The sequence below is a fragment of the Salmo trutta genome, chromosome 1 (assembly GCF_901001165.1).
Source record: "Salmo trutta chromosome 1, fSalTru1.1, whole genome shotgun sequence".
Taxonomy (NCBI): domain Eukaryota; kingdom Metazoa; phylum Chordata; class Actinopteri; order Salmoniformes; family Salmonidae; genus Salmo; species Salmo trutta.
In genome coordinates, this window is record NC_042957.1 from 73,490,913 (window position 1) to 73,503,493 (window position 12,581).

General features: G+C 41.7%; 1 protein-coding gene across 1 annotated transcript in view; it reads right to left on the reverse strand.

Moving 5' to 3' along the window:
* Positions 1-411: 411 nt before the first annotated feature.
* LOC115207350 (transmembrane protein 235-like) overlaps positions 412-12,581 on the reverse strand; it is a 35,725-nt gene continuing 23,555 nt past the window's right edge. Inside the window, exon 4 of the mRNA XM_029774376.1 lies at positions 412-1,588. Coding sequence (XP_029630236.1) covers positions 1,356-1,588 — 233 coding nt within the window. The 3' untranslated portion in view covers positions 412-1,355. The remainder of the gene's footprint in view (positions 1,589-12,581) is intronic.

The following is a 12,581-nucleotide window of genomic DNA, read 5'->3' on the forward strand; positions in this document are numbered from 1 at the left end:
TTCTGGTACATACAGTAGCTGATCTCTCTCTTTAGGAAGGTTTTTGTTTCTGGTACATACAGTAGCTGATCTCTCTTTAGGAAGTTTTTTGTTTCTGGTACATACAGTAGCTGATCTCTCTCTTTAGGAAGGTTTTTGTTTCTGGTACATACAGTAGCTGATCTCTCTCTGCAGATTAGTTGGTTTTATGAACCTTTTTTTAGTCCTTTATTACTACTGGTATGCAATTGACCTTTGGCACTATTGGCAGGTGGAAAACCCAGGGGAACTTGTGAGTGAGGGCAGCTACTGTGTGTGGGACTAAAATAGCCCACTGAGCCAGTATTTCAGACTAATGATCATTGTTCTACATTGTGAGGGTGAGGAGTTGCGTATGTTAGGGTCATTTAGAATGTGGTGCGGCATACACAACAAACCAATTTCCTTTGTTAGCCCTCATAGTCAGTATGATTTAATGTTACTGTAGCAAGGTTTGAAAGGAGTTGGAACATAACACAAACACACATAAGACTGCCATGATGCAAGTACAAGGCAGGCATCTGCCTACTAGACAATAATTAGCTTAAAGCATTTTGAAACTTGGATCATTTCCTTTTTTCCAAATTAAATTCTACAATGCCTATTATCATTACGATACACAATTATAGAGACAAGTGGACTGAGAAACCAAAACCAAACTTCCCTACAGCAATAATGTCCTAGTGATTAACGTTGTGTCTTTTTTCATCTCACAACAACTCATTGATTAGCAAAGAGCCACAACATTAATAAATTAGTAGATTGTGACAATGTATGGAATGTGCTGAAAGTAGCTTCTGGGCTGTGCACCCTGAGGAAACCAAAGAGGAAATAGAGGTGCCAAGTAATCGAAGCATTATTAACTACTGTTGCCCTCCAGCCATTGAGGATGCGAAAGCATTTCTCTTTTTCAGCATTCGAATCTAGTGATTTGCTATGTAATATTGCCAGAAAGAGTGTATTGTTGTGTGTCCGTGTGTATGATTGGAGCTTTGCAAATATCTTTCAATTAGCAAAATAGAGCTGCTGCCACCAATAGTGAGACCATGTGTCCAGAGAGGGATGAATTGTGGAGCCAAGTTCTTTTGCCTCTGAGACTGTCCTAATATGGACCAGTAGCTCAGAGGAGAAAGCTAGAACATGCAACATCCAAGTCAGTCCTTTGGAGTTGCAATGCACTGGGGAGTTTGATCAGTGGTCACAGTCAGGGGTTGTGTTCATTAGGGCACGCAACAGAAAACATTTTAAAATGTTTGGCAACAGAGAATGAAAATGACTGATTCTGAATGGACCCTTCCAGAAGTCCCTTCCAGTTTCAGTCCTTTCTCTTTCCCTCTTCAGGCCATGGCGATAATGGTGACTCCATGGTCATGTCCCATGAGATGGGCCATACGTGCAGCCAGCATCAGCAGCAGGCCTGCGGTCACCTCCAGGCTGAAGGAGAGACAGGCCAAACCCAACGACCAGCCATAGGACACATGGACGCTGGCCAGAATCTCAGGTTCCAACAGCTCCCGAGCCCGTTGGCAGTAGCTGACGTAAACGCTCAACCCGGAAAGGGTGAAGAGACCTGGATGGATACAGACAGATAGTCAAAGTTTGGCCGGGATTCAATCAAAGGCACGTTATAGAGCAGCACACTAGACAGCTGACAATGCACTTTTTAAAGTTAATTTACGTTTTTGCCATCATCTGCAGTATTTACCATGAATGCGATCTCCGCCAAAAGCTGCCTAGTTCGCTGCTCTAGAACGTGCATTGGATTGAATCCAAGTTACTCAAATACAGTGAATGATCAAGTACTTCCTTCATTGTTGTAATTATAGATTGACTCTTGGGAGTTTCCGGATTTGATATCTATTTATCATTTATCATGATTATGTTGGATGCATAACAAAGCATTGGAGAAGATCTGAGGTCCCTCCCCTCGGACCATCTCTTCCAATAGGTTTCAAGAGGAGGTGAGGTGAGAGGATTGTGGGAAAAGACATTTGAGATCTGCTAGAGGTATTAGCACACAGCTGTCATGCAACAAAATGTACAAGGTTATTGATAAGATAATTATCTAATAAAGGTAAATGAATCAATAAACCATGATGAATTATTAGTCATACAGCATGGTTAATGAATAATCAATGTAATGATCAATGTAGTGATCGATTAGTCCGATTAGTCCCAGAAAATCTAGTAGAGGCTGTAGAGGGAAAGAAATGTGTGTGAGTATTTAGTGGGCCCAAGAGGGCAGGAGCCAGATGGTAAAGGGAGTAAAACTTCGAGGGGTTCCTAACCTTGAGGGAAAGGAACAGGCTGAGCTAGATAGTGATAAACAGTGTGGGAAGTCAATGGGGGATGCAGGTCACCAACAGTTTGTGTGTAAATGCATGTGCGTAAGAAAGCAAGAACTATATAATGACTGTTTTGTTATCCTGACCTCAGAACGTTCTCTGAATAAAGCTACAGAAACCTTTTGCAGAAAGCTGAGTCCTTGCCTAATTATTTAACCCATTGTCTTACAAACCTTGGGCATTAGTCAAGGCGAATTGATTATTGATTATTATCATCAAGATATCAAATTATTCTAACAGTTATCTAGTCTTGACCTCAGAGTTGTAATTATCAGTATTCTGACCTTCTGGTCAGTGCATTCAACTAAGGTTGGTAAGAAAACCACATACCGCAGTCATAGTAAGTGTGACGGATATCACTGTGCTTACTTAGCTAAACCACTTCATCCCTAACAAGCTCAGCTCAAGACTAGAACCCTGGACCACTGCCTCACAAACACACCTAACCGCCCTCCTTGATAACGTCTTAGCCAACTACACTAGTGAATAGCTATAAATTCAGCAGCGTGGCTAGAGGCACTTCAAGCTGGGGAGTGAGGTTACAAATCCCCATCTGTTACTACAGTATAAGACCTGTTATAGCTGTGAGGGCAAAAGCAAATGATTCATGAGACCATCTCTCGACCGCTGAGCTAATATCTCAGACATCTCAACACTCAATTCCACAGTATACCCACAGTCTAGTTGTTTTCCCATAAACAAAAGACAAACAGGCAATATGACAACCGCAGGCTTTGTTCGTTGTTTCCTCCATTTTCCAATGGAGACCACCGAGGTCAGGATTACCATCATAGAGCTATCTTGTTCAAGCTTGTTGTCCACAGAAACCCACTACTACTATCCATGGAATTCAACCTATTTACCCAATCAGTTTTTAACTATACCCTGTGAGGTATAATACATAATTGATGCATTTAGTTACAGTATAACGATCTGATGGAGATGATGTAATCCCAGCTAGATGGGCTTTTCACGCTGTGTCAACATTATTATAATCTAGTTATGAGGAAAATGTTTGCAAACATCTCAACGTCCTCTCAATCTCTCTGTCAGTGTCCCAAATGGCATCCTATTCCCTATATAGTGCACTACTTTTTGACAAGGACCAATAGACCTCTGGTCAAAAGTAGTGTACTATGTAGGGAATAGGGTGCCTTCTGGTACACAGTCTGTATACATCCTCATCATGTTCTTTATCTTCAGTTCAAATCAAATCAAACTTTATTTGTCACATGTGCCGAATACAACAAGTGTAGACCTTACCGTTGTTGGATTCAACATTTTGAACATTGAGATATAAAATAAATGATAGAGAAGAAGCATAGGATATCTGTAGAAAGCCAGATAGCTGTGGAATGTGTTGGAATGTGTTGGGGACGGGAGCAGAGCACCGTGTTGATACAGGAAAGACAGATGGACATCTATGGATTAGATGAAGGAGGGGTTGAGTTCAGGAGGTGAGGACAGGTCACCTGAAGGGAGTAATAAGGGTTTGGGATCTTGTTACTCTTTTACTGTTAAACCGTAAGATATAAAGATTGGAGAGAAGGAGGAGTGTCTTAACTGGGATATATATCTGGATGGGAGAAGTGTTGGGTTGTCTGAATACAGCTGTACAGAACCTTTGGGAAGAATTAAACTTGGTTAAAGCTTCTCTAGTGTCCGTGAGTTATTTACTCTGGAAAATAAGAACCTAACACCATGAAATGCTTACTTACAAGCCCTTAACCAACAGTGCAGTTCAAGAAGAGTTAAGAAAATATTTACCAAATATACTAAAGTAAAAAATAATAAAAAGTAACACAATAAAATAACAATAATGTGGCTATACACAGGGGGTACCGGTACTGAGTCATAGTGCGGGGGTACAGGTTAGAGGTCATTTGTACATGTAGGTAGGGGTGAAGTGACTATGCATAGATAATAAACAGTGAGTAGCAGAAGTGTACAAAACAAATGGGGGGGGTCAACGTAAATAGTCCGGTGGCCATTTGATTAATTGTTCAGCAGTCTTATGGCTGGGGGCAGAAGCTGTTAAGGAGCCTTTTAGTCCTAGACTTGGCGCTCCGGTACTGCTTCCGTACAGTAGCAGAGAGAACAGTCTATGACTTGGGTGACTGGAGTCTCTGACAATTTTTTGGCCTTTCCTCTGACACCGCCTATTATAGAGGTCCTGGATGGCTGGAAGCTTGGCCCCAGTGATGTACTGGGCCGTAAGCACTACCCTCTGTAGCGCCTTATGGTCAAATGCCGAGAAGTTGCCATACCAGACAGTGATGCAACTGGTCAGGATGCTCTCGATGGTGCAGCTGTAAATGCAATACATGAAACAACTAGTCCATTGTAAATGCAATACATGAAACAACTAGTCCAATGTCATAATGACTTTAACACACAGACAAAAAATAGCTATTGCATAGTACGTGAAATTAATTCACAAACAACAATAATGATCAATCATTATATTTAGATCTTTGAACTGTGTTGCATTTACACACGAACAAAGAACAGACATTCAAGGGGTACAAAAAGCTAGAATGATTGTCCATTTACAAACATCTGTGCCCCTTATTAGAAAAGCCTGGCTTTTTAAATGCCCATCTAAATTCCAGACTTGATCTAATTTCACGCTCAGCTCATAGCCCTAATTACCTGGACTATGAGCTGAATAATCAAGCAGAGGGAGGTGTTTTCTGAAAACGTCTAACTTTACAACAGATCATAACCTGAACATGTCACAAGGTGTTAAAGGGGCAATCCGTGATTGGTACATCCATGATTTTGACTTTTTTATTTTTCAAAAGTATTTGTATCGTTTTTTTTCCACAGTTACAGTGCAAACAGTAGTTGAATTATAATACACATACAAAATACATACAAATACAACATGGAAACAAAAAGATTTTTGTATTTATGATAGACTGTATAGACATTGAAGAACTTACCTCATATAGTCTATGTTCACTCTACCTTTTATTTATTTATTTTTATTTAACCTACTTGAATATAATATATGTAAACTTTATGTAAACTGTCTGTCTCTAGCAGCATCATATCACCAAGTACAATTTTGAGCATGTGAATCTAAATGTGCCTGGCGAATTAAGGTGATTCTGATTCTGACCTACACTCGATCCCCCCGATGTCAACAACTACAGACCAGTATCCCTTCTTTCTTTTCTCTCCAAAACTCTTGAACGTGCTGTCCTTGGCCAGCTCTCTTGCTATCTCTCTCAGAATGACCTTCTTGATCCAAATCAGTCAGGTTTCAAGACTGGTCATTCAACTGAGACTGCTCTTCTCTGTGTCACGGAGGCTCTCCGCACTGCTAAAGCTAACTCTCTCTCCTCTGCTCTCATCCTTCTAGACCTATCTGCTGCCTTTGATACTGTGAACCATCTGATCCTCCTCTCCACCCTTTCCGAGTTGGGCATCTCCGGCGCGGCTCACTCTTGGATTGCGTCCTACCTGACAGGTCGCTCCTACCAGGTGGCGTGGTGAGAATCTGTCTCCGCACCACGTGCTCTCACCACTGGTGTCCCCCAGGGCTCAGTTCTAGGCCCTCTCATATTCTCGCTATACACCAAGTCACTTGGCTCTGTCATATCCTCACATGGTCTCTCCTATCATTGCTACGCAGACGACACACAATTAATCTTCTCCTTTCCCCCTTCTGATAACCAGGTGGCGAATCGCATCTCTGCATGTCTGGCAGACATATCAGTGTGGATGACGGATCACCACCTCAAGCTGAACCTCGGCAAGACGGAGCTGCTCTTCCTCCCGGGGAAGGACTGCCCATTCCATGATCTCGCCATCACGGTTGACAACTCCATTGTGTCCTCCTCCCAGAGTGCTAAGAGCCTTGGTGTGACCCTGGACAACACCCTGTCGTTCTCCACTAACATCAAGGCGGTGACCCGATCCTGTAGGTTCATGCTCTACAACATTCGCAGAGTACTGACCCTGGCTTACACAGGAAGCGGCGCAGGTCCTAATCCAGGCACTTGTCATCTCCCGTCTGGATTACTGCAACTCGCTGTTGGCTGGGCTCCCTGCCTGTGCCATTAAACCCCTACAACTCATCCAGAACGCTGCAGCCCGTCTGGTGTTCAACCTTCCCAAGTTCTCTCAGGTCACACCGCTCCTCCGCACACTCCACTGGCTTCCAGTTGAAGCTCGCATCTGCTACAAGACCATGGTGCTTGCCTACGGAGCTGTGAGGGGAACGGCACCTCCGTACCTTCAGACTCTGATCCGTCCCTACACCCAAACAAGGGCACTGCGTTCATCCACCTCTGGCCTGCTGGCCCCCCTACCTCTGCGGAAGCTCAGTTCGCGCTCAGCCCAGTCAAAACTGTTCGCTGCTCTGGCACTCCAATGGTGGAACCAGCTCCCTCATGACACCAGGACAGCGGAGTCAATCACCACCTTCCGGAGACACCTGAAACCCCTGAAACCCCACCTCTTTAAGGAATACCTGGGATAGGATAAAGTAATCTTTCTATTTTATTGAAGCGTACTTAGATTTAGATTTAGATTTAGACATGACACTTCTCAAGATTCAAAACTCTTCAGATTACAAAAAACATTAGATATACTTGTCAAATAGATATACTTGTCAGTCTCAAGAGAATGTCATGGCCCTGAGGGAGAAGTCTGACACACAGAAACATGAGCTTGCCTGTGTGTCCCTAATAGATGTAAGCCTGTCTGTTTATCCGTAATAAACCTCAAGGGTCATTGCAGAGATCCGAGTGCTTCTTTTTCTTTGATTCTGGGAAAGTCATTATGTGAAGTGTCCTCACTGTCCTGTGGGTAATGTTAAATGTATATTTACAGTGCCTTCAGAAAGTATTTACACCCTTTTACTGTTTCCAAATTTTGTTGTGTTGCAGCCTGAATTTAAAATTGATTAATTTTAGATTTTTGCTCACTGGCCTACACACAATACCCCATAATTTCAAAATGGAAATATGTTTTTCTACATGTTTACCAATTGATTAAAAATGAAAAGCTTAAATGTATTCAGTCAATAAGTATCCAACCCCTTTGTTATGGCAAGCCTAAATACGTTCTGAAGTAAAAATGTTCTTTAGAAGTCACATAATAAGTTCCATGCACTCACTCTGTGTGCAATAATGGTGTTTAAAATGAATTTCAAACACAGCTTCAACTACAAAGACCACAGAGATTTTCCAATCCCTAGCAAACTAGGACACCTATTGGTAGATGGATAAAAAATACACTTTGGATGGTGTATCAATGCACTCAGTCATTACAAAGATACAGGCTTCCTTCCTAACTCAGTTGCCAGAGAGGAAGGAAACCGTTCTGGGATTTCACCATGAGGCCAATGGTGACATTAAAACAGTTGCATAGTTTAATGGCTGTGATAGGAGAAAACTGAGAATTGATCAACAACATTGTAGTTACTTCACAATACTAACCTAATTGAGAGAGTGAAAAGACGGAAGCATGTACAGAATAAATATATTCCAAAACATGTATCCTGTTTGCAACAAGGCACTAAAGTAAATGCTGCAAAAAATGTGCCCAAGCAATTAACTTTTTGTCCTGAATGCAAAGTGCTATGTTTGGGACAAATCCAATACAACACGTTACTGAGTACCACTCTCCATATTTTAAAGCATAGTGGTGGTTGCATCATGTTATGGGTATGCTTGTAATTGCTTAGGACTGGGGAGTTTTTCAGGATAAAAAGAAACAGGATGGAGCTAAGTGCAGGAAAAATCCTAGAGGAAAACCTGGTCAAGTCTGCTTTCCACCACACTGGGAGATGAATACCCCTTTCAGCAGAACAATAACCTAAAAGACAAGGAGAAATCTACACTGGAGTAGCTTACCAAGAAGATAGTGAATGTTCATGTGGCCGAGTTACAGTTTTGACTCATATCTTAAAATAAATAAAAAAGTCACCTTTATTTAACCAGGTAGGCTAGTTGAGAACAAGTTCTCATTTGCAACTGCGACCTGGCCAAGATAAAGCAAAGCAGTTTGACACATACAACAACACAGAGTTTCACATGGAATAAACAAACATACAATCAATAATACAGTAGAAAAATCTATATACAGCATGTGCAAATTTTATTTATTTTTATTTTATTTCACCTTTATTTAACCAGGTAGGCAAGTTGAGAACAAGTTCTCATTTACAATTGCGACCTGGCCAAGATAAAGCAAAGCAGTTCGACAACATACAAAAACACAGAGTTACACATGGAGTAAAACAACATACAATCAATGATGCAGTAGAAAAAAAACAAGACTATATACAATGTGAGCAAATGATGTGAGATAATGGAGGTAAAGGCAAAAAAATGCCATGGTGGCAGAGTAAATAAAGTATGGCAAGAAAAACACTGGAAAGGTAGATTTGTAGTTTGAAGAAAGTTAAAAGTTAAAATATAAATAATATGGTGCAAAGGAGCAAAATAAATAAAATAAATAAATACAGTAGGGGAAAAGGTAGTAGTTTGGGCTCAATTAAAGATGGGCTATGTACAGGTGCAGAGATCTGTGAGCTGCTCTGACAGCTGGTGCTTAAAGCTAGTGAGGGAGATAAGTGTTTCCAGTTTTAGAGATTTTTGTAGTTCGTTCCAGTCATTGGCAGCTGAGAACTGGAAGGAGAGACGACCAAAGGAGGAGTTGGCTTTAGGGGTGACCAGAGAGATATGCCTGCTGGAGCGCGTGCTACAGGTGGGTGCTGCTATGGTGACCAGTGAGCGGAGATAAGGGGGGACTTTACCTAGCAGGGTCTTGTAGATGACCTGGAGCCAATGTGTTTGGCGACGATTATGAAGTGAGGTAGGATAAGAGAGGTAAGGCAATAAATAGGCCATGGTGGCGAAGTAATTACAATATAGCAATTAAACACTGGAATGGTAGGATGTGCAGAAGATGAATGTGCAAGTAGAGATACTGGGGTGCAAAGGAGCAAGATAAATAAATAAATACAGTATGGGGATGAGGTAGATTGGATGGGCTATTTACAGATGAGCTATGTACAGGTGTAGTGATCTGTGAGCTGCTCTGACATCTGGTGCTTAAAGCTAGTGAGGGAGGTAAGAGTCTCCAGCTTCAGAGATTCCAGTCATTGGCAGCAGAGAACTGGAAGGAGAGGCGGCCAAAGGAAGAATTAGCTTTGGGGGTGTCCAGTGAGATATGCCTGCTGGAGCGCGTGCTAGGGGTGGGTGCTGCTATGGTGACCAGTGACCTGAGATAAGGCGGGGCTTTACCTAGCAGAGACTTGTAGATGACCTGGAGCCAATGGGTTTGGCGATGAGTATGAAGCGAGGGCCAGCCAACGAGAGCATACAGGTCGCAGTGGTGGGTAGTATATGGGGCTTTGGTGACAAAACGGATGGCACTGTGATAGACTGCATCCAATTTGTTGAGTAGAGTGTTGGAGGCTATTTTGTAAATGACATTGCCGAAGTCGAGGATCGGTAGGATGGTCCGTTTTACGAGGGTATGTTTGGCAGCATGAGTGAAGGATGCTTTGTTGCGAAATAGGAAGCTGATTCTAGATTTAATTTTGGATTGGAGATGTTTAATGCGAGTCTGGAAGGAGAGTTTACAGTCTAACCAGACACCTAGGTATTTTTAGTTGTCCACATATTCTAAGTCAGACCCGTCCAGAGTAGTGATGCTGGACGGGCGGGCAGGTTGCGGGCAGCAATCGGTTGAAGAGCATGCATTTAGTTTTACTTGCATTTAAGAGCACTTGAAGGCCACGGAAGGAGAGTTGTATGGCATTGAAGCTTGAAAATGAAAAAATTAAATTAAATTAAAATGGTTGTCTAGCAATGATCAACAACCAATTTGACAGATCTTGAAGAATTTTTTAAATATAATTTCCTTGTGGGTAAGAGTGTTTGTGGGTTTTAGACACTGTTTCATTGTGGGTAAGAGTGTTTGTGGGTTTTAGACACTGTTTCATTGTGGGTAAGAGTATTTGTAGCACACCTCAAAAGTTTGTCACAAACGTTCCCATGAGAGACTGGACAGACACAAAAACATACAAGACCAAAGATCTGATTGATTGGAAACAATGTCTTGTAATGTATGTGTTTGGGCATGTTAGCCAATGACCAGGCCCTATGGTAATAATCATTTGTGACTGAGAAAAGCAACAACTCCATGTCCTGAGGGTGATGTTCTCACGTCCATACTAGCACAACACTTACAATGGATGCCCAATACATTGCGTCATAGTTCATGAACTATGAATACTAAGTGGGAAGCTAGTGTGGATATTAGAACAGAGACAGATCTGACTAGAACAGATCTAGCTCTAGAACTGACTCTAAAACATATCTGGCTCTAGAACAGATCTAGCTCTAGAACTGACTCTAAAACATATCTGTCTCTAGAACAGATCTAGCTCTAGAACTGACTCTAGAACAGATCTGACTAGAATAGATCCAGCTCTAGAACTGACTCTAAAACATATCTGGCTCTAGAACAGATCTAGCTCTAGAACTGACTCTAAAACATATCTGTCTCTAGAACAGATCTAGCTCTAGAACTGACTCTAGAACAGATCTGACTAGAATAGATCCAGCTCTAGAACTGACTCTAAAACATATCTGGCTCTAGAACAGATCTAGCTCTAGAACTGACTCTAAAACATATCTGTCTCTAGAACAGATCTAGCTCTAGAACTAACTCTAGAACAGATCTGACTAGAATAGATCCAGCTCTAGAACTGACTCTAAAACATATCTGGCTCTAGAACAGATCTAGCTCTAGAACTGACTCTAAAACATATCTGTCTCTAGAACAGATCTAGCTCTAGAACTGACTCTAGAACAGATCTGACTAGAATAGATCCAGCTCTAGAACTGACTCTAAAACATATCTGGCTCTAGAACAGATCTAGCTCTAGAACTGACTCTAAAACATATCTGTCTCTAGAACAGATCTAGCTCTAGAACTGACTCTAGAACAGATCTGACTAGAATAGATCCAGCTCTAGAACTGACTCTAAAACATATCTGGCTCTAGAACAGATCTAGCTCTAGAACTGACTCTAAAACATATCTGTCTCTAGAACAGATCTAGCTCTAGAACTGACTCTAGAACAGATCTGACTAGAATAGATCCAGCTCTAGAACTGACTCTAAAACATATCTGGCTCTAGAACAGATCTAGCTCTAGAACTAACTCTAGAACAGATCTGGCTCTAGATCACTTCTAATGTCCAGTGTCCTCTGTTCTAATATCCACCCTAGCTTCCCACTGAGCCAGACTGTTTTAGGGTCTGTTGGGAGACTGGCATAATGAGAATTTGAGTAAAGTCAGATGTGAGCACAGGTGTGGGCTCAGGAGATGGTAGGGCTATTACTACGGTAAACAGGACGGAGATAACTACAGTACGTGGTGCTCATACTGAACAGCCTCTCCCTCTGGAGGACGGGAGGTTGTTGTGGTGGACACCGTAGCCACAAGCAGGAAAACAAATGTTGATTGATGTACACTGAAAAACAAATCCACATGTATATCCACAATGGGCAACCAGTTTTCCCTGCAGGTAGACTCCTGCATGGACAATAACAACACGTTATGCCTGCAAATGAAGACTAATGTGTCACATTAAGTGCCTCTGTAGCTTCTATTTCAGCTGTGGAATGTTGTTACTGGTTTCAAAGAGGATTATAATTGTTTTAGTGATAAAAAATAAAAACAGCTACCGAATCTCAGAGGAACAAACAGAAGGAGAGAGGTACACTATGAGTGAACAGCCTCTGTGTTTTATAGTCTTGGAATACAGTACCCGCTTCAAATTGGGACACATTTACCATACTGTACGTAAAATGTATCCACGCATGACTGTAAGTCGCTTTGGATATGTCACGGCTGTCTTCGTCTTCTGACGATATAGTGAAATCGTCGTCTGAAAATGTAGACCAATACGCAGCGAATGTCGTGTTCATTTTTGAATTTAATTAATTGCTCACGTGAACAGTATACAAAACAATAAACAATGACAGTGCAACAGTTTTGCAGGCTATCCTAACGCAGTGCAAAAACAATCTCCCACAAAAGACACATACAAACACACCCTAATATATGGGACTCTCAATCAAAGGCAAATGGACAACACCTGCCTTCAATTGAGAGTCCCAACCCCAATTAACCACACATAGACATACAACAGCTAGATCAATCATAGACATACAAAACAAGGAA